The 20,625-nt window shown below is 40.7% G+C and overlaps 1 protein-coding gene across 4 annotated transcripts in view; it reads left to right on the top strand.

Annotated features, from left to right (window-relative positions):
* The window catches only part of cnot1 (CCR4-NOT transcription complex, subunit 1), a 29,513-nt gene extending 9,297 nt beyond the window's left edge, over nucleotides 1-20,216 (top strand). Inside the window, exons 13-49 of one of the 4 annotated variants that reach the window (XM_044125791.1) lie at nucleotides 81-321; nucleotides 449-568; nucleotides 708-830; nucleotides 935-1,086; nucleotides 1,914-2,064; nucleotides 2,173-2,386; nucleotides 3,367-3,489; nucleotides 4,626-4,750; nucleotides 5,099-5,385; nucleotides 5,467-5,545; nucleotides 5,645-5,887; nucleotides 5,960-6,100; nucleotides 6,825-7,004; nucleotides 7,120-7,236; nucleotides 7,323-7,433; nucleotides 7,708-7,785; nucleotides 8,321-8,498; nucleotides 9,249-9,403; nucleotides 9,537-9,833; nucleotides 9,928-10,068; nucleotides 10,561-10,665; nucleotides 10,746-10,865; nucleotides 11,200-11,394; nucleotides 11,489-11,631; nucleotides 12,389-12,497; nucleotides 12,571-12,740; nucleotides 13,184-13,415; nucleotides 14,296-14,544; nucleotides 14,628-14,791; nucleotides 15,023-15,140; nucleotides 15,229-15,330; nucleotides 15,442-15,615; nucleotides 15,707-15,856; nucleotides 16,968-17,148; nucleotides 18,610-18,742; nucleotides 18,820-18,954; nucleotides 19,306-20,216. In XM_044125791.1, the coding sequence (XP_043981726.1) occupies nucleotides 81-321; nucleotides 449-568; nucleotides 708-830; nucleotides 935-1,086; nucleotides 1,914-2,064; nucleotides 2,173-2,386; nucleotides 3,367-3,489; nucleotides 4,626-4,750; nucleotides 5,099-5,385; nucleotides 5,467-5,545; nucleotides 5,645-5,887; nucleotides 5,960-6,100; nucleotides 6,825-7,004; nucleotides 7,120-7,236; nucleotides 7,323-7,433; nucleotides 7,708-7,785; nucleotides 8,321-8,498; nucleotides 9,249-9,403; nucleotides 9,537-9,833; nucleotides 9,928-10,068; nucleotides 10,561-10,665; nucleotides 10,746-10,865; nucleotides 11,200-11,394; nucleotides 11,489-11,631; nucleotides 12,389-12,497; nucleotides 12,571-12,740; nucleotides 13,184-13,415; nucleotides 14,296-14,544; nucleotides 14,628-14,791; nucleotides 15,023-15,140; nucleotides 15,229-15,330; nucleotides 15,442-15,615; nucleotides 15,707-15,856; nucleotides 16,968-17,148; nucleotides 18,610-18,742; nucleotides 18,820-18,954; nucleotides 19,306-19,384 (5,815 nt within the window). In that variant the 3' untranslated portion in view covers nucleotides 19,385-20,216. Of the gene's footprint in view, nucleotides 1-80; nucleotides 322-448; nucleotides 569-707; nucleotides 831-934; nucleotides 1,087-1,913; nucleotides 2,089-2,172; nucleotides 2,387-3,366; nucleotides 3,490-4,625; nucleotides 4,751-5,098; nucleotides 5,386-5,466; nucleotides 5,546-5,635; nucleotides 5,888-5,959; nucleotides 6,101-6,824; nucleotides 7,005-7,119; nucleotides 7,237-7,322; nucleotides 7,434-7,707; nucleotides 7,786-8,320; nucleotides 8,499-9,248; nucleotides 9,404-9,536; nucleotides 9,834-9,927; nucleotides 10,069-10,560; nucleotides 10,666-10,745; nucleotides 10,866-11,199; nucleotides 11,395-11,488; nucleotides 11,632-12,388; nucleotides 12,498-12,570; nucleotides 12,741-13,183; nucleotides 13,416-14,295; nucleotides 14,545-14,627; nucleotides 14,792-15,022; nucleotides 15,141-15,228; nucleotides 15,331-15,441; nucleotides 15,616-15,706; nucleotides 15,857-16,967; nucleotides 17,149-18,609; nucleotides 18,743-18,819; nucleotides 18,955-19,305 lie in introns of all 4 variants that reach the window. The other 3 variants (XM_044125790.1, XM_044125789.1, XM_044125788.1) reach the window with 3 other exon arrangements.
* The last annotated feature ends 409 nt before the right edge of the window (nucleotides 20,217-20,625 follow it).

Raw genomic sequence — 20,625 nt, 5'->3', positions numbered from 1 at the left:
TCTTTAAATGTTTGTTTCTCTCAAAATATCAAACTGTTTTCTGTTGGTTTCTTTCTCAAAGTTTCTGTAACGTCCTGCAGGAAAAGTCTGGACTTGGTGGAGAGTCTCCTCAGACTCTCTGAGCTGGGGCAATACGAACAGGTGAAGCAGCTCTTCAGCTTCCCCATCAAGCATTGCCCGGACATGTTGGTGTTGGCTCTACTGCAGATCTCCACCTCCTGGCACACGTTACGCCATGAGCTCATTTCCACCCTCATGCCCATCTTTCTTGGCAACCATCCCAACTCTGCCATTATCCTGCACTACGCCTGGCATGGACAGGTTGGTCCTTTTCTAGTTTTAGCTGAATAAACCAGTATTTACCTTTTATTATTTGTATTTGTTTTTTTTAATTGTGTCTTGATCACTGACTCAATGAGACCTGTTATTTTGGCGTTCTCATCCACAGGGTCAGTCTCCTTCCATTCGTCAGCTGATTATGCATTCGATGGCTGAGTGGTACATGAGAGGGGAGCAGTATGACCAGGCCAAGCTGTCTCGCATCCTGGATGTGGCCCAGGACTTGAAGGTTTATTTATACTGTTTAATCTTTTACTTATTTTCTAATAAATGGATTCATCTTTATGGCAAAAGCGTATTTTCTGCCATTGCTGAGTAAAATTTTAACTTTTGTAGTTCCAAATGACTAAATCTATTTCTCTTTTCAGTCTCTATCGATGCTGCTGAATGCTACTCCGTTTGCCTTTGTCATTGACCTCGCTGCACTCGCCTCTCGCCGTGAATACCTCAAACTTGATAAATGGCTGACTGACAAAATCCGGGAGCATGGAGTAAGTCTGAAAAATATGTGCAAATACTTTTAATAGAGCTTTTGCAAAACATTAAGTAATTTAAATCCTAATATTTTTTTTTCTTTGTTTCTTCCCCATCATAGGAACCGTTCATCCAGGCGTGTGTTACGTTTCTGAAGAGACGCTGCCCATCCATCATGGGAGGTCTGGCTCCTGACAAGGACCAGCCCAAAAGTGCCCAGCTGCCCCCAGAGACTTTAGCCACCATGCTTGCCTGTTTGCAGTCATGTGCAGGGTGAGAAGCCGCATTGTTTGTTGTTAGGACTGTTTGTGTTTTATTGGTGTTTGGGATGAAATTGGCGCTGTCGGATAAAAAATCTGAACTCTTTCCAATCATTGAATGCACCATACTACATTGTGGGGATGATGCAACAACAGCGTGGGAGCTTTTACTGCAGGATTTAGTCATTTTCATCATCTGTGATGGAGGTATTCAAAAGTAAATTCAGGAGATGCAAAACCATGTAAGAGACTTAAAAAGAAAATGGCATTTCTTTTACAGCATGTCTGCAGAGAGCTGAATATTGTATTCAAGAATGATGCATATTTACCCCTCCAGCAGAGGTGGATGATGCAGATGGACATGTTTTATTTCTAATTAAGGCAAAAATAAAATCTTGTCACAATTGAAAATGTGCAACATCGTTTTCACACTGTCTGCGTTCTCCTTTCATCCATCCAGTAACTTTTACATAAAAGCAGATGTTGGTGCACTCAGATCTGATTTTCATTAGTTTATTAAACATGGGTAAACTCTGCAATATTTTCAAATGTTTTCTGTTCATACTGCTGAAAAAAGTCTCTTTTGCAAACTTGGTACAAAACCTTTTTTAAATCCTTTCTTGTAGAAAAGCGTAAACTTGTAGCTACCAATATAGTCAGATTTTAGATTTTGAATTAAAGTTGTATTATTTGCAACTTTATTTTGATTATAAGATGTATGATTAACTTCTGTCGCATTTTCATGAATGTTTTAAAACATTTGATATTTATTTTTCTGCTGTTCTTACTTGACCAGTAATGTGTCTATGAGTTTATTTAATTTTCCTTTTCCGCCCTCAGGAGTGTGTCCCAGGAATTGTCGGAGACGATCCTCACCATGGTTGCCAACCGTAGCAATGTAATGAATAAAGCTCGGCAGCCTCCACCAGGAGTGATGCCGAAGGGGCGCGCCCCAAGCACCAGCAGCCTGGATGCCATCTCACCTGTACAGGTATCGGCATGTGACAAACAAACGGTACTTTGACAGAAAACATTTCGTATTGTTGTAGATCTGTTGCGTTTAGCTCTGGTTCAGTCTTTTCCTCCTTCTGTTCTCCAGATGGACACTCTGACTGGCATAAGCGCCTTGAGTCTGGGCAGCACCGCCACCTCCCACACTCAGAGCATGCAGTGCTTCGCCACCTCACTGAGCTCGGCTCTCAGTAACCCTCTGTCCCCCTCTAAGGCCTTCCCTCCTCTTCCAAACCCAAACCCAACCACACCTTTTGGGGTTCATAGCAGTATCAGTTCCCAGCTTCCTGGTATGGACTCTGGTACTTATCCCTTTTGGTTTTCCTTCACACAGAAAAACATTCATATTTCTGATCAGACAGTCTAACACAACACTGTCACTGTAAGTTTGACAAATCAGATTAAAGCTGCAGTATATAAATAAAAAAAAAAAAGATTTTTAGAAATTTGTTAAAACTAGGCCTGCTGCAATAAATAAATCAGTCGCATGATAAGTTAAAATGGGATCAATGATTATTGTTTTTCTCTATTCTCTCTTTCTACCAAAAACTGGATGACAAAAGCGATCACTCTGATGTTTTGAAATCAGCTAGCCTTTTTTTATAATTGTTTACAGAGACATTTATATATTATTTATGTTGTATTTATTTAGGATATTTAATGTATTCCAGTTCTAGTGTTAAATGTTCATTATAATTTAAAGTTTATTCATCTTTGAGAATGTGTTCTTGCATTATTATCCCATTACCACTATATTACTTGAAAATAGTCTCAAAACATTATTATCACAATAACTTCTGGGACAATTTATCATCCAGCAAAATTTGTTACGACCGGCCAAGTTGAGATTATCACGTTGTTGTGACATTGCTGTTGGCATTACATGATAATCTGTGAAAAAAATTGAGCTCCTCTGCATTCTCCCACTTCTAATTGCAGAAATACACAGCTTGGTCAGAAACAACCAATCAGAGCCAGGGGGAGGGGCTTTACGCTGTCAGTCATGCCCATGTACAGCAGAGCTTGTAATGAATGCTCAGGCTAGTTAGCATGGCCACCAATGACAACAGATAAACAGTTTTCCTGTTTATACATAATGACAGTTTTAACAAATATGCTAAAAAAAAAAAAAATAGATTTTTATAAAAGTTATATACTGCATCTTTAATGAGTAGTTAGTTACATAAAACCAACATGAATCCAAGGTGCCATAGTAAACCCATGTTTAGGTGAAAGTTATGTTGGTTAAGCTTTGTGTGATTGAAGTTTCTGCTTTGTTCAGCCATCAGCTCCAGCATCGGCTCCAGCATCGGCTCCAGTCTGGGAATGTCGTCAGTCAGCACGGATCCCTTCGGCACCAGGAAGATGAGCACACCTGTGCTGAACCCTCCTACCTTTCAGCAGAGTAAGATGAAGGCCTGTAAGTGGCGATGGTAGTGGTGTGACTGAGAGCCCCGCCCTGCGTTGCTCTGCGCTGTATTTCCTCTTAAAGTAACAACTGCTTTGCTTTGTAAATTTCAACTTGAACTGCTTGATTTGGAGCCTTGAGTCAATTGTCGTTAACTTTCCCACCGAATTTGCTTTAAGTTTCTGAAAAATTGTTGCTATTTATGAAGAGGAAATACAGATCAGTCTTCCATTCCTTGTCTGCTTACGCTGATTGCCCCATTTTTTTGTTTTAGAAGAGATGCATCTATCAGAGATTGAAATGGGACAATTTTTCTCTAAGTTGGGACATTTATTTATGCGAAGAACTACTGTTTTGGGTGTTCCTGGATAAACCAGATGCATTTGGTTCAGTTTTGGGATTATAAAATTATTACTTCCATTAATGAACTTGTAATGTAATTTCTTTTTTGTTATTGCCCTTAAAATGGAAGGAAAACCCAAACAATTGGCATGTCAGACATAGAAGAAAATCTATATTAGCTATGCACAACTTGATTGATGCATCTCAAGTCATGTTTTTTTTTTTTTATTTATTTTTTGATGCTGAAACCCATCTATAATTTACTTTTTGTGTTTTGATCTTAATTCCCAATTATGTTGTTGAATTAGGGAAACATCTGCTTCCAAGTTCTGATCCCAGACTTCCCACACAGACTTGGACACTCTGGAGTCAGTCAATTCCATTTTCACTAACAAAACAAAGGTCACAGTTACTGTTGGGGAATAATATGCAGATTTGATGACTTGAAGCTTTAGAAGTTGAGGTGATCTGTGTTGGTTCCATTGCCAAAAAAAATAAAAAATTTAAACCAGTGGGTTAAAAAAAAAGACGTAAATCAGTAAGTGTTTTGTACCGTCACGTAAAACTTTTAATAAAAATGTTTCGGGCAGTGTTTATATTTGTAAATACTAAATCCTGCGAGAAACTTTTTTTTTTTCTTTTTTCTTTTTTTTTTTAAATGATACCTTTACATTATTGTATTAGGCTTGCAGTATTTTTTATCATTGAGTCAGTGCTGATGCTCATAAGACTTTAAATTTGTGCTACAGTGCGATCTGAAGGTAATATTTTTGCTCTTTCTTTGTTTCTAGCTGATCTTTCTCAGGTGTGGCCAGAGGCTAACCAGCACTTTAGTAAGGAGATCGACGACGAAGCAAACAGTTACTTCCAGCGTATCTACAACCACCCACCTCACCCGACCATGTCTGTGGATGAAGTAAGCACCACTTTGAATGATATGGTTGTGATATTGTCAGGTTTTTACGTCCTATCACTGAATACACTAAATAAACTCATTAAGTTGTAAATTAAAGCCTTTGGTGTAAACCTGGAAAACTTTCTATTTCCTCTTATTGTCTAAATGTTGTCACTCTGTTCATTTGTTCATCCTTTTTGTCTAATGATTTAATGATTTCATTTTATCAAATGGAGAAAACATTAGAAAGGAATCAGTAGACACTAAAAGATTTGCATATCTAGGAACTAGACAAGAAATACCTGGTAAGATTTTATGTTGTGTGTGAGCTCTGGTGTTTTATCTCTAAATATTGTTGTTTTTCTCCAGGTTCTGGAGATGCTACAGAGGTTTAAGGACTCGACCATCAAGCGAGAACGAGAGGTGTTCAACTGCATGCTTCGAAACTTATTTGAGGAATACCGATTCTTCCCTCAGTACCCGGACAAAGAACTGCACATCACTGCTTGCCTCTTTGGTGGCATCATTGAGAAGGGTCTGGTCACCTACATGGCGCTGGGTCTGGCCCTGCGATACGTTCTTGAAGCCTTGCGGAAACCGTTTGGATCCAAAATGTATTACTTTGGAATTGCTGCACTGGATAGATTCAAAAACAGGTCTTTAAATCGGTTTTTCATCGTCATTCATGTGAAATGTAATGTGTTTAAGGATATAATGGATATAATTTCTATTTTTAGACTTAAAGACTACCCTCAGTATTGTCAACACTTGGCTTCAATTGGTCACTTTTTGCAGTTTCCACACCATTTACAAGAGGTAATGATGCACTCTGAGTGTTTGTAGGGCTACGCCGCGTCTCGCCTTCATATAGATTAACTCTCCCGCTCTGCTTCTTTAAACATCCTGTGTGTGCAGTATATCGAGTATGGCCAACAGTCACGTGACCCTCCGGTGAAGATGCAGGGGTCCATCACTACACCTGGAAGCGTCGCCCTGGCCCACGCTCAAGCTCAGTCCCAGCAGCCGCCCAGCCTCAAAGCCCCCCAGCCGGGCCAGCCCAGTACACTGGCTACCACCACCACCACCACAACGACCACTGCAGCCAAAACGGGCACCATCTCAAGGCCCACGCAGAGCACCTTCAAGAAGGATATGCCTGTAGGTTTGATGTTATAACTCTCATTGTTGATCTGCAACAACACGCTCACAAACGTTAGTTTCTCCCTCCAGCCTTCCATAAACACTACCAACATCGACACGCTTCTGGTGGCGACGGATCAAACCGAACGGATTGTAGAACCTCCAGAGAATGTCCAAGAGAAGATTGCTTTCATCTTCAACAACCTTTCTCAGTCCAACATGACACAGAAGGTAAAGAAAAATTCAGATTATCAAGGATGTCTACATTGGCACTTGCAATTAATCTGAACATTTTTGCGCGTTAACATTGCATAACACGGATTAAACTACCTTTGTTGACCTTAAGTGTTTGCACGGTGTGAGCCAAAAGACTTTTTGAAACTGTGGATACTCTGGTGATTTTTGAAATGTGGGCAGTTAACCAGGGTGGGATCAGAAAAGGGTGTGGAACCCAAGAACTAAAAAACAAAATGTCTTACTTGTTGGCTGTTCCCTGAACAAGTTTGGTACAACTTGTATGCATTGTTTCCATATAATTTTATATTTTAAAGCTCACCAAGAAAGAAAATAATTTGAGATCATTAAACTCATTCTAGTTTCACACTTTACTTTTCTCTTTAGCATGTTCAGATATTAGCAAATATTATTCTTCCATTAAATAATTTCTGAATTCCAGAAGGAAGAGTTTTTCAATTCTTTATTCATTATTTCCAATATTTTGCATGTACAACATCTTTGAATTTTCAAACATTACTTATTAAAAAGTTTATTAGTTGATATCCTACTTTTATTAAGAATCCTAATAATGTTTTTGTAACTTAACCAATATGTCGGAACCTGTATCTATCTGTATATTTTCTGATATTACAAAGAAGATATAACCAAAAACACTTTACTCCCTGATGTTTCTTTGCTCTTCTTTAAGCAGCACTTGTTTTCTTTTTTCAAAACTCAGGTAGAGGAGTTGAAGGAAACTGTGAAGGAAGAGTTTATGCCGTGGGTGTCTCAGTACCTAGTGATGAAGCGCGTTAGCATTGAGCCAAACTTTCACAGTCTCTATTCCAACTTTTTGGACACACTGAAGAACCCGGAGTTTGTCAAGATGGTTCTCAATGAAACTTACAGGAATATCAAGGTACACCTTCACTTCAAAACAATGTTATTTAGTCCCTGAAAGAGGTTCGATCTTATTTTGCAGGCATTACCATAATAATTAGTTGTGTCTCTCTCTGCTCATCTGTTTGTGACAGGTGCTTCTAACCTCTGACAAGGCAGCTGCTAACTTCTCTGATCGCTCCCTGCTGAAGAACCTTGGCCACTGGTTGGGCATGATCACACTGGCCAAAAACAAGCCAATCCTCTACACAGTAAGAGCTGGAATCACGCTGTAAATACTAGCACAGTTTCTGTCCTCATATAGCAGTGTTAAGCACCATCTCCCTCTTTTTTTCAGGACCTGGAGCTCAAATCTCTCTTGCTAGAAGCTTATGTGAAAGGCCAGCAGGAGCTCCTCTATGTGGTTCCCTTTGTGGCCAAAGTCTTGGAGTCTAGCCTACGGAGCATGGTGAGTAAATGGATGAATGCGTTCTGCTTAATGTGTCGGTTCAAGTTGATTTTTACACCCAAGTGCTTTTGTATTTCTTTATAAACACATCAGGGACAAAAAGACCCAAATAAATATCAAAGCTGAACTGTGATTTTTAATTTGGTAGTGTTTTTTCTGTGCTCAAGGTTTTCCTTTTTGACATTTTATGTACAAAACTTGTGCTGTGGTTTTATAAATGTACAAAATACATAAAATTTGATTTAATTGCTAAATATACATTTTCATGCCGCAGGTCTTCAGGCCTCAGAACCCTTGGACTATGGCCATCATGAACGTTCTTGCTGAGCTCCATCAGGAACATGACCTCAAGGTAAATAACTTCCCCCACCCCAGAAATGGAGCAGCTCTGGTTTTCTTACAGGTTTCACTCATCTTGTGCCATAATTTGCATCCTCGCTATATGGTCAGAATGAGAGCTAAAGCTGTTTATTTTGTCACCACTTTTAATTATAATGGGAAATGGCAGTCAGACTAGATTAAATTAATTTTTTGAATAATCAGCAACTGGGATTTTGGTGTATGTGACACATTTAATGTATTTGAACAAGGGGCCTAGTGGGAACTGGTGCATCTAGTAAACAGAAACAGGGTGTACATGGAAAATATGTAGGTTTTGTTTGTGTTAAGAATTCTAATAAAACTAAGATTAATTAAAAATGGAAATACTCTTGCACACAGTTGTTAAAGTACAGGAAATAAAGGAGGGAATTTACTTGGAGTTGGCAGTTTACTGTTAACACTGTCATAAAGTGGCAGTAATTTGTCCAGTTGTTTTCTATCCAGTACGGTATCCAAGATGGAGTCATTTTTTTTCTCATTTCTTGCTCTTGTCTTTTTTTCTTCAGTTGAATTTGAAGTTTGAGATTGAAGTTCTGTGCAAGAACTTGTCTCTGGACATCAACGATCTGAAGCCGGGGAACCTGCTGAAGGACAAAGAAAAGCTGAAGAACCTGGAGGAGCAGCTGTCTGCACCAAAGAAAGAAGCGAAGCCACCAGACGAAATCCTGCCGCCTCCTACCACAGGTTGTCACATCATGCCAAGTTTCTGTTTTCACATTATCCACAAATGTACTGAAAAAATGGCCATAAATATAAACCTTTTGTAGCTTTAAAGTAAAACGTGCATTAAAGCTGCAGTACTTTTGGGAAAAAAAAAAAAGATAAAGTTTCTAACATGTTCGTTAAAATGTTGTCATGTTGTGGCTTTATAATATGAGACAGATAATCTGTGAAAAGATCCATCATCTTCCTGAGCTACTGTCGCTGTGTGAATGAGTTCACCGCTTTTGGTAATAAACAACCAGTTAGAGCCGGGAGGCGAGTTTTAGTGCTGTCAATCATCCTTTTGAACACGCTGCTAAAAGTGCAAAAAGCAGAGGAACAACTCGGACACAGAAAAACTATTTATCCTCTGTCATCGTTGGCCATGCTACTAGCTTTAGCATTCACGACAGACTGCTGACAGGAATAAGCTGCATGGTGGCATGGAGGGAGCTGCCCACACAGTTATGATTGACAGCACTAAGACAGGCTTCCTGGCTCCGATTGGTTGTTTCTAGTTAGCACTGGGAGGGGGCAGAGCAGTTTTGTTTTTTTTTGCTTGTTTTTTTGTTTTTTTTTCCCCCCAACTTATGCCTTCCTCTACGACAACATGGTGACAGTTTCAACAAATATGTAGAAAATATTTTTTTATAAAAGTTGGATACTGCAGTTTTAAGATAACTTACTGAAGTACTTATTGTTGTTTTTCTGATCTGTTTTTGTGGCCAACAGGTGACTTTGTTCCGTTTCCAGCTCCTTCCACAACCCCGGCTGCCACCACCACCACCTGCACCACCACCGGACCGCCCACGCCTCAGTTCAGTTACCATGACATCAATGTCTATGCCCTGGCAGGCCTGGCTCCACATATCAACATTAATGTTAACGTAAGTCAAAAAGTCAGTCTAATATTAATGATCCTGGGAAAATTAGACAGATACTTTATAAATATAATCCACTGGTCCAGCGGACCCCTCTCAGTTGATCTGACAGGGATCCTGTTCTCCTTCCTGCCTGCAGATCGCTCTGCTGCAGGCTCATCCTCAGCTCAAACAGTGCGTGCGTCAGTCTGTGGAGCGAGCGGTCCAGGAGCTGGTGCACCCCGTGGTGGACCGTTCCATCAAAATAGCCATGACAACATGTGAGCAGATCATCAGGAAGGACTTTGCCCTGGATTCGGAGGAGTCTCGCATGCGCGTAGCCGCCCACCACATGATGAGAAACCTGACTGCTGGCATGGCCATGATCACCTGCCGCGAGCCGCTGCTGATGAGCATCGCCACCAATCTGAAGAACAGCTTTGCTGCGGCGCTCAGGGTGAGCTGAGCTCCACTGGCGGCTCACGCACTTCACAGTTTATTCTTTCCATGTCAGAGTCCTTCATGGTTTCTGTATTTGTCGTTATCACCAGGCGCCAACGCCACAGCAGAGAGAAATGATGGAGGAGGCTGCAGCCAGGATTGCTCAGGATAACTGTGAACTGGCCTGTTGCTTCATCCAAAAAACTGCTGTGGAGAAAGCTGGACCTGAAATGGACAAGCGGCTGGCCACAGTGAGTCAATAACTCTGACTCGTCTCCATCATGGCACCTATTAGGCAGAAAACTAATTTTAATTCCTACTCATGGAAATTCTGAATCTATTCAAGACGCTCAAAGAAAAGTTTTATGTGTTTCATTCCTATTTGTGAATATAATGCATATTTTATTATACTGGTAATTTAAATTACAGAAATTTATTCACCAGCCTCATTTTAAGTATAAACTGGTGAAATTTTATACAATATAGAATCTTATAGAATTGTTTTAAATGTTCTAGTTTACTGTCTTTTCCTCTAGTCAGTCATGTAATTTAAACAAGATCCTTAGACAGATAATTCAAATTTGTTGAAAAAATAAAACAGAATTTGAAGTATAACCAAACAACCTCAGGTAATTCTTAATATTACTGATCAAATCAAAAATGTATTTGGATAGCACATTTCAGCAGCAGGGTATTTTAAACGCTTTTTACTCATCATTGTTTTAATCTGCTTTCTGCTGAAGGAGTTTGAGCTGAGAAAGCATGCGCGGCAGGAGGGCCGTCGCTACTGCGACCCCGTCGTTCTAACCTACCAGGCTGAGCGCATGCCGGAACAGATCAGACTCAAGGTAACAACGCCGCACTGCCTGGTCATGAAGCTATCAGCTAGCACTCGCCCAACCTTCCTCACTGCTGCTCTCTGTCTCAGGTGGGAGGAGTGGACTCTAAACAGCTGGCTGTTTATGAAGAGTTTGCGAGGAACATTCCCGGTTTCTTACCCAGCAACGATCTCTCCCAACCCACTGGCTTCCTGGCTCAACCCATGAAGGTAAATTTTGGTAACTGAACTGTTTAACAAAAGGGAAAGTTTGGGTTAAACTTGGAAAACATCCGCAGGATCGTAGGATGTCATTACATTAATAAAAATAAATTTTAGGTTTCAAATGAATTTTCTTTAAAGAGTTTGTAATTACATTGAGTTATTTAATTTTGGGGGGGGGGGTTTGGGTTCGTTTCTTCCACAGGCGTTTTGAAAATAAGTTGCTTTACTTTATTAACCCCTCCCCATAAATCCAAACTTTCTGACAACTCCATAAAATTAAATTAGAAATTCAGGAAAAAACTTTAAATAATTTGAACTTCATTTCCTTTTCATTGCTTAGCAACAAGCCTGGGCCACTGACGACGTGGCTCAGATCTACGATAAATGCATCACAGACTTGGAGCAGCACCTTCATGCCATTTCTCCAGCGCTCGCCATGAACCCACTGACCCAGGGTCTGCGGAACCTGCTGGAAGCCGTGGCTTTGGCGCGAAACTCCAGGGATGGCATTGCTGCCCTTGGCCTCCTGCAGAAGGTAGGACTGCTTCAGTGGCAAACACCTGAGGCACTGTTGTTATGGAACGTATGAGGCTCCTGATTTGTAACCACGCTGCTTTCTATCTCTTAAGGCCGTTGAAGGTCTCCTGGACGCCACCAGTGGTGCTGATGCTGACCTGCTGCTTCGTTACAGAGAGTGCCACCTGCTGGTGCTGAAAGCTCTGCAGGATGGACGGGCCTACGGGCCGCAGTGGTGTAATAAGCAGATCACCAGGTAAATTCACTCCTCAGTATTTTTGGACAGTTTAATACTAAAAACTGTATATTGTGGACTCGGCATCTTTCAAGGTTCGTAAGCAATCTACGAAAATGCTGGAATTTCATTGCTATTCTGATTGAACAATTTTGTAACGAAGTCCAATCTAACATTTGATTAAAAGCCTAATTTACCTTTGAATGCAGATATTTTCATACACCTAATAAAATAGAGGGTTTTTTTCTTGCTGTATGAAACTAAGTTAGATTAAACTTTTCTTGCTTTAGATCAGATACAATTGACAGAATTATGTCCATTTACTAAAGGCCAGAAAACTTAGTGAGAGCATATTTGAAATATTTTTTTATGACTTTCTTTATAAATGACAATTTATTTTGAGCAAGAAGGTCATTTATCTTAACATAATTTATTTGGATTTTTTCAATTTGAAGAATTTTATTCCAAATGGCTCAGTGATTTATTGATATGTGCAATTAATATAAATGTTGGCTGGCTCATATCATTCACATTGATCAACGTTGTTGCTCTTAGTGTTTTGGTCTCGGACCAGTCAGGTGTGTGTCAGACACATTCCAAAACATACATTTTTTGTTATATTTTAGTTTTCTTTGTCCCTGCTGTAGAATATAAAATACTATCGAAGGATATTAATATCAGTAATAAATTATATCATCTAACAGTGAATTGAAACTTTTTGTGAAAAGTGTACTCATGTGCTTTGTTTATGAAAAAAATCTGCTCTGTGTGTTTATAGGTGTCTGATTGAATGTCGGGATGAATACAAGTATAACGTGGAAGCAGTGGAGCTTCTGATCAGGAACCATCTGGTGAACATGCAGCAGTACGATGTGCACCTGGCGCAGGTAGAAACAATGAATTTATTTCCTGGGTTAGTCTGTCTGAGGCATCACTAAGCTGATGTGTGTTGTCTATCAGTCGATGGAAAATGGACTCCACTACATGGCGGTCGCATTCGCCATGCAGCTGGTGAAGCTGCTGCTGGTGGATGAGCGCAGCGTGAGCCACGTCACAGAGGCCGACCTCTTCCAGACCATCGAGATTCTGATGAGAACCTGCGCACACTCCAGAGCCAACGCACCAGAGGGGTAATGACCTCATTCACAAACTAAATCAGGAAGTGCTGTCCACAAAAGCCCAGATTTATTTACAGGCTGTATTTTAATCTTTTCTCACATACACTGAAGGTTTTAATATTTATTCTTTCACCTTCATTTTTACATCTGAGTACAGGATCTTCAATCTGACTCATCATTTGGGTATAAAAGAGCATCCAGACTCAACAGCAAACTAAATCATTGAGGATTATAAGGACTTGTAACCAAAAAAAAAAGGTTTTCATTACATTTATTGAAACCAACAATATTTGTTCTTTTCTATAAAAACTGTTATAAGATCTTTGGAAAAGATAATTACTAAAATGTTGGACCATCATCAATAATAAGAAGGTTAAGTGTGTAATTGTCATGATGAATTTGAAGTTTATCCCAATATTTTGGACCTCTGCTAAATCGCTGCTCCTCATTCTCAGGCTTCCCCAGCTGATGGATGTCGTTCGCTCCAATTACGAAGCCATGATTGACCGAGCACACGGAGGGCCCAACTTCATGATGCACTCTGGGATTTCCCAAGCTTCCGAATACGATGATCCTCCAGGTCTGAGGGAGAAGGCAGAGTACTTGCTGAGAGAGTGGGTCAACCTGTATCACTCAGCTGCAGCTGGCAGGGACAGCACCAAAGCTTTCTCTGCCTTCGTTGGCCAGGTTAGCACTTCTTTACAGGCTTTAGTCTTCAAGTTACAAATTTCTTTGTATAGCACATGTCAGTAATAAGAAATTTTAAAGTGCTTCATTTCATAGAAACATAATGCAACATAACACATTGGCATCGTCGGTGCACATCAAATATGTTGATTAATGTTCCATTTATCAGTCAAAAGCACCTATAAGCGAGTAGTTTTTTTAGCCTTAATGTTGAGGAACTGAGTGTTTCAGCTGTTTTACAGTTTTCTGGAAGTTTTTTGTGGTGAATAGAAGCTGAATGCTGCTTCTACATGTTTGGTTCTGGGAAGAATGAAGACTAGAACCAGAAGATCTGAGAGATCTGGAGGGTTGATAGAACAGCAGCAGATCTTTAATATGTTGTGGTGCTAAGCTGTTGACTGATTTATAAATTAAGGGTATTTTAACATCTATTCTCTCAATGTAGAGACTTTAGATTTGGGGTGATGTGCTCTATCTTCCTGGTTTTAGTCAGAAACCCAGCAGCAGCATTCTGGATCAATTGCAGCTGGAAGATTGATTTTTCTGTAGGCAGACTTGTGGCAGTAATCGGTGCAACTAAAAATAAACACATGTATGAGTTTCTCTAGATCTTGCTGGGACATTAGTCCTGTAATCCTGGAAATGTTCTTCAGGTGATAGAAGGCCGATTTTGTAAATGTGTTTATGTGACCGAAGGTTCAGGTTGGAGTCCATCACTACTCCCAAATTTCAGCTTGATTTCTAGTTTCTAGCCATAATATCTGAAGCTGCGCTGACTCTAGATCGTTCCTTTCTGGATCTGAAGATAATTTAATATTGACATAATGAATTGATGGGTTCCTGCTGTTCCTCACATCCTCCCCGGTTGTTTTTTCTTCAGATGCACCAGCAGGGCATACTGAAGACGGACGACCTGATCACGCGGTTCTTCCGGCTGTGCACAGAAATGTGCGTGGAGATCAGCTATCGTGCACAAGCTGAACAGCAGCACAACCCAGCAGCTAGCGTAGCCATCATCAGAGCCAAATGTTACCACAACCTGGATGCCTTCGTCCGGCTCATAGCCCTGCTAGTGAAGCACTCTGGAGAGGCCACCAACACCGTGACAAAGATCAACCTGCTTAACAAGGTAAACTGGATTTTTCTGCTGGATGATTATCTAGTCCATCTTAATCTGGAAGGAAAGATCGACTCTGCTCTATCCTGCTTCAGGTCCTGGGGATTGTTGTTGGAGTGCTGATCCAGGACCACGATGTCCGTCACACAGACTTCCAGCAGCTGCCATACCATCGCATTTTTATCATGCTGCTGTTGGAGCTCAACGCGCCCGAACACGTCCTGGAGACCATCAACTTCCAGACACTCACTGCCTTCTGGTAAAACAAACAAGATGTTTTAAATTTGGGCAACTTTTAAATTCATATACCAGTTTCCTGGAGTAAAAAAGAATCTCCTAAAGAACATCAGAAAAAAGACAAATTAGACCAAAGAATGTTGGATTAGCAGCTAATGGGTAACAGGACAATGACTGCACTGCTTTTGCAGAATGTCAATATGCTTCGTTATTCATGAAATCAGATTCTTTAAGTTTCTGCTCTTCCCTGCAGCAACACGTTCCACATCCTGAGACCCACCAAAGCTCCCGGCTTCGTGTACGCCTGGCTGGAACTGATCTCCCATCGCATCTTCATCGCCAGGATGCTGGCACACACGCCCCAGCAGAAGGTAGGAGCACCTTGCCTTTCCCCTCTGTGTCAGACACAGGTTGTTTTCATCTGTCAGAGATTAAATAATGATGGCGGACCTCTTTCAGGGTTGGCCCATGTACGCACAGCTGCTGATCGACCTCTTTAAGTATCTGGCTCCCTTCCTGAGGAACGTAGAGCTCAACAAACCTATGCAAATCCTCTACAAGGTACAGGCCACAAGTACAGATTGAATAACTCTGAATAGTAATGACACATTTAGCAGTTTGTAGCAATCTAATTCTTCTCTTGTCTGAAATGTCTCCTTGTTTGTTGTTCAGGGCACACTGAGGGTGCTTCTGGTCCTGCTGCATGATTTCCCAGAGTTCCTCTGTGATTACCATTATGGCTTCTGTGATGTTATCCCACCCAACTGCATCCAGCTTCGCAACCTTATCCTCAGTGCCTTCCCACGCAACATGAGGCTTCCGGATCCCTTCACGCCCAACCTAAAAGTAACCAAACTGAGCTCCAAACTTTAAACTTTAACTTTTGTTAATGAGCTGCAGATTTTGAATTGAATTTAATTCTCCACTGTTCCTTCAGGTGGACATGCTGAGCGAGATCAACATCGCTCCCCGTATCCTCACCAACTTCACAGGCGTCATGCCGTCTCAGTTCAAGAAGGATCTGGACTCCTACCTGAAGACACGCTCACCTGTGACTTTCCTGTCTGAGCTTCGCAGCAACCTACAGGTTAGAAACCACCACCTCCCCGACCACAGGGTGTCTGTGCATCCTTAAAAAGTCTTAAACTCAACCTGTGTGTCAAAGATTAAGCCCCAAAATGTCTTAAACCAACCTAATATGATTCCTTGAACAGGTTAGGATAGATCTATGGTCTAAAATTGTTTGCACAAAATCATTCTCAGAAGATGAGATTCATTTGTTTAGTTCTGTCTATTTTGAGCTGTTTTAGAGTGTCTGCCACTTTAAATTCTAACAAGCTGCAACTGACCACGCCCCCCAACTCTCAGTTTTTAACACTCACATGTGAAAATAGCTGCAACAACGTTGAAAAGGAGAAATTGAGCCTCCTGCAGAACCAACAAGACGGCAAGAAGTGTTGCAGCAGTAGAGACCCCAATAGAAGCATAAAAACATGCAAAATATAAATTTTGCATTTTTATACTTTCACTTGGGTCTCTACTGCTTTTAAAAACAGCCCAAGCGCTTAAAAAACATCCTCCCAGCTGGTTTTTGGTAACATGTTGATGTTTTTTAGTGTCTCAAAAATGAGCCATTTCAAAAATGTCAAGGATGTAATTTTAAAAATCAGAAACTCACCCTGTTACCTTGCTACCTAAGTGGAGCTTTATCACTTTTGGTCAGCTGGTTTTCTCCCTGTATGTGCTGTGCAATGGCTGCTGGAAAAGACAAGTGTTGTTCACTGACAATGCAGAAACCACTTGCTGCTTTCTTGTTGGGTGTGCAGGAGGCTCCACTTCTACTTTTCAAAGATGTATGGTTGCATATTTGCGCATCTGTTTGCAGGCATTTTCATAACATCAAAGCTTTCTGATTCTATCAACTCCATTTTTTTCATTTTCCAAAGTAAAATCAAAGCCCCTTCCCATATATTGACTTGAAGGCCTGGCCAGGATCGGCTTATTTGAATTTAAAGTGGCAGAGCCCTAAAACAGCTAATTCTGAAAAGAGAAGACTAAAATCTCATTATCTAGGAATGATTTTGTGCAAAAAGTTGTAATGAATATGTTTGGTGCAGCCCTCTCCGCAGAAAAAGGAAACATAACAAATCAACTTGAAAGATGGTGAAGCTATTTTGCTAATTTTTGTTTTCTTCCAGGTGTCGAACGAGCCAGGAAACCGCTACAACATCCAGCTGATCAACGCGTTAGTGTTGTATGTCGGCACACAGGCCATTGCTCACATCCACAACAAGGGCAGCACCCCGTCCATGAGCACCATCACACACTCTGCACACATGGACATCTTCCAGAACCTGGCTGTGGACCTGGACACTGAAGGTAGGAAAACCCTCTGAGTAATTAATCACTTTATCATGTTACATCATAATCCATTTTATTTATGGGTTTGGTTCCAAGTAATTCTTTCTTGTTTTTATTTTGGATGTTTAAGATATTTTCCAGTGTGAAATTAAAGGTTTTTGGTTTTTAGAGGACAAACGTGCATTATTATGTAGGGCTGTTGTAAACAAATGTTTTAGTAATCTATCGATTATTCTTACAATTAATCGAGTAATGGGATAAAAAAAATTAAATAAAATATTGGTAAATCTGGGAAAACACCGGTGTTACTTTTATACTCAATTTAATAATAAATAGGTAAGGTCACAAATACTCTTATAAAAAATGTCTATACTCCAGCTTTTAGTTTGTATTCATCTTCAGTCAGTTTAATAGATGAATTCTCCCCTTCCCTTTGAGAATATGGGAAATGTCGCCTGGAGATGGGGGCTTGGGGTTATGAGAATAGGCAAACGAACGAACGTAAGATGGGGGTGAAGAGGAGGGAATAGACCAGGGGACAGACCAACATAAGTCTGGGATCCGGTAGGTCAGGGGATGAAAGTAAGAATGGGGGGAAACAATATGGGAATATTTACAGCACCTTCATTCGTCACACTCAGAAACTCATCTACCAGCCATGTACCGCCACGATGATTTCCATCACTCGTTTGTTGTGTACGGGATGATATGAAATTTATTGTGCGGTTTGTCTGTAAAGCTACACTTACACTATAACCATCAACTACTCAGCCGCCCACCGTGTTCAGTCTGTCCGCTTACCTGTATAAATACTCCTGCAGCGCTCTTCCTGCCATTCGCTCTGAACCAGCAGCTCCCGGAGGAGAAAGGCTGTCGTACTCCAGGCATCGCGCCAGTCATTTTAAGGATGCTTAATGGTTCCCCGAAAACTATAAAAACCCAGGCATTATCATCAATCAATAAAATCCCCACGGGCCGAACTTGAAAACTGGACGTTATACCGCTAACACTGTTCAGGCCGGAACACGGTGTCCTAAATAATAAAACATAAATTAACGAAGCTTCGAAGCAAGTAAATTTTCCTCGAGGAATTTTGATAATCGAGGTACTCCAATCATTTGAGGAATTGTTTCAGCCCTATTATTATGCCATTATCAAAATGTTACTTGAAAATGATCTCTAAACATTATTGGCCAGCCTTACGTAAGACTTGAAAACTGACGTGTACAGACGCTCACCATGCTTAGTTGTGGAAAGGTTACTGCAGACAGTGTTACATGAGGGTTGAATACAAAAGCATGCCACACCTTTCAGCTTTTATACAGAAATAAATTGAATTTCACAGCTACTATGTCTAGTGTAATCACATGAAACCTTGACAATATACCAAGAGTTTGTGGTTGTAATGAAAGAAGTGTGAATACTATTTAAGGTTAAACAAAATCACCTGATGGCGTTTCTGTTTTCTTGTGTTTCCAGGGCGATACTTGTTCCTGAACGCGATAGCCAATCAGCTGCGCTACCCGAACAGCCACACTCACTACTTCAGCTGCACCATGCTCTACCTGTTTGCTGAGGCCAACACCGAGGCCATCCAGGAGCAGATCACCAGGTGAGAGCCGCTCACCCCGGGTCGGGTCGACCTCATCAGAACCTCTGTTGGCTAATTGCACTCTGCTTGTCCTGCAGGGTTCTGCTGGAGAGGCTGATCGTCAACAGACCTCACCCCTGGGGACTCCTCATCACCTTCATCGAGCTGATCAAGAATCCTGCCTTCAAGTTCTGGAGTCACGACTTTGTTCACTGTGCGCCTGAGATCGAAAAGTAAGTTTAACTCCAGCATTTTCTTCACCTGGTTCATATTTATTAAAGGAATGTTTTTTATTGCATTTTAGGCAAAATGTTTATTTTCTTACTTAAAAAAAACTTTTTGCGTTTGCACATTTTCATGTATTTCTAATATATTAAAAAAAGGCTAAAGTGGTGCTTGTGTGTGTGTTTATATATATGTATATATATATTAATCAATCATCATAATTGATCACTAATGTTTGGGCAGTTTTTTTGTTGTTTTTGGGGTTGGGTGGGTTTTATGTTGTATTTGGGCTGGAAACTGTCAGACCTGGCAACCCTGGCTATGAGGTTTACCGTGTGTGTGTGCGTACGTGTGTGCAGGTTGTTCCAGTCCGTGGCTCAGTGCTGCATGGGGCAGAAGCAGGCCCAGCAGGTGATGGAGGGCACCAGTGCCAGCTAACCGTGTCAGAGAGATGCCGTGGCCTTTGCCCATCCCATCACCACACACCCAGCTCCCAATTCACTGTTGGCACTGGATAAACTGGCAACCACAGTTTCATTGTTTTATTTTTCTATTAAATGTGGCCGGAAGGACTACTGTTCATGGATCTAAGGAGTTTTGTTTTTCCCCTTTGGGATGGAGAGAACAGGAGAAATGCTGTTTAAAATGCTTCTTTTGTTGTAAATATTGAAAAAGAGAGAAAAAAGGAGAGCAGGGAAGTGGACGAATGAATTAAAAGTTCACATGTTTGGTTAAAACGTACCTTTGACATGTAAAGACACCTGAAGAGTTTCACTACCAAAGTCTTTGGTTTGCTTCCCTCCCACACAGATCTTGATTTGTGACTTTACTTTGCTTCCCGAGGCTGAATGGTTGACAGTTGAAGAGAAGAAACTGCCTGCTACTTTTATTTGGTTCTTTGAGGTTTTTCTGTTGTTGTTGTTTTTGTTTTTTTTCTGAGTGGGACTAAAAGTTGAGGTCAAGTCTCTCAGGTGTGATGGTGGTGGAGACTGGTTGCTGATGGTTTTTCCATTGCAAACTGGTTCTGGAGGTCTCTCTCCCTGGCACTTGTAAAAAATGTGCAAAGTGATGATAACATCGTAAATGACAACATGTACAAAGTTCTGAACTGAAGAACAATAGAAGGACCAATACAGCCCATTTTGTAACATTTTGAATGTTTTGTAAATGTATTGGTCCGTGTGTTGTATTTTGTAGTTCTTTCTAGTTTGCCTTTAGTTCTTGCTACTTTAACTGCAGTATGCATAAATAAAGAAAATAAAGCATTCAAGGTGCAGCCATGTTTGCTTTCTCAAATCAAAACACTTGGCAGTTAATTTAATAATCTCAATTTACGGCTTAAATCTAGGGCTGGACAATAAATCAATAATATAAATAGCGATTCATAATATATCTGATAGAATAGCCGATCCAGAACCGCACAGCATTCTGGGAGATGTAGGCAGTAGAAAGACAAGCTGCTCAACCTCACTAGCTGAGCTGAGCTAAGCTAGGTTAGTGGATCATCTGACTCGCTCACACTTTGAATAGGAAAGTGTGAGCAACAACCTGCTGGATAGCAGTAATTTCAAGTCCCCCCACCCACCAACTTCAGTAATTTCAGGTTTTGCTACTGTGCCTCAAAATTCTTGAAAATATAAAACGGTGTGAAGTGAAAACTAGATAAAAGAGGAAAAGTC

Source organism: Gambusia affinis, linkage group LG08, assembly GCF_019740435.1.
Source record: "Gambusia affinis linkage group LG08, SWU_Gaff_1.0, whole genome shotgun sequence".
NCBI lineage: Eukaryota > Metazoa > Chordata > Actinopteri > Cyprinodontiformes > Poeciliidae > Gambusia > Gambusia affinis.
This window is presented reverse-complemented; position numbering and strand designations above follow the sequence as displayed.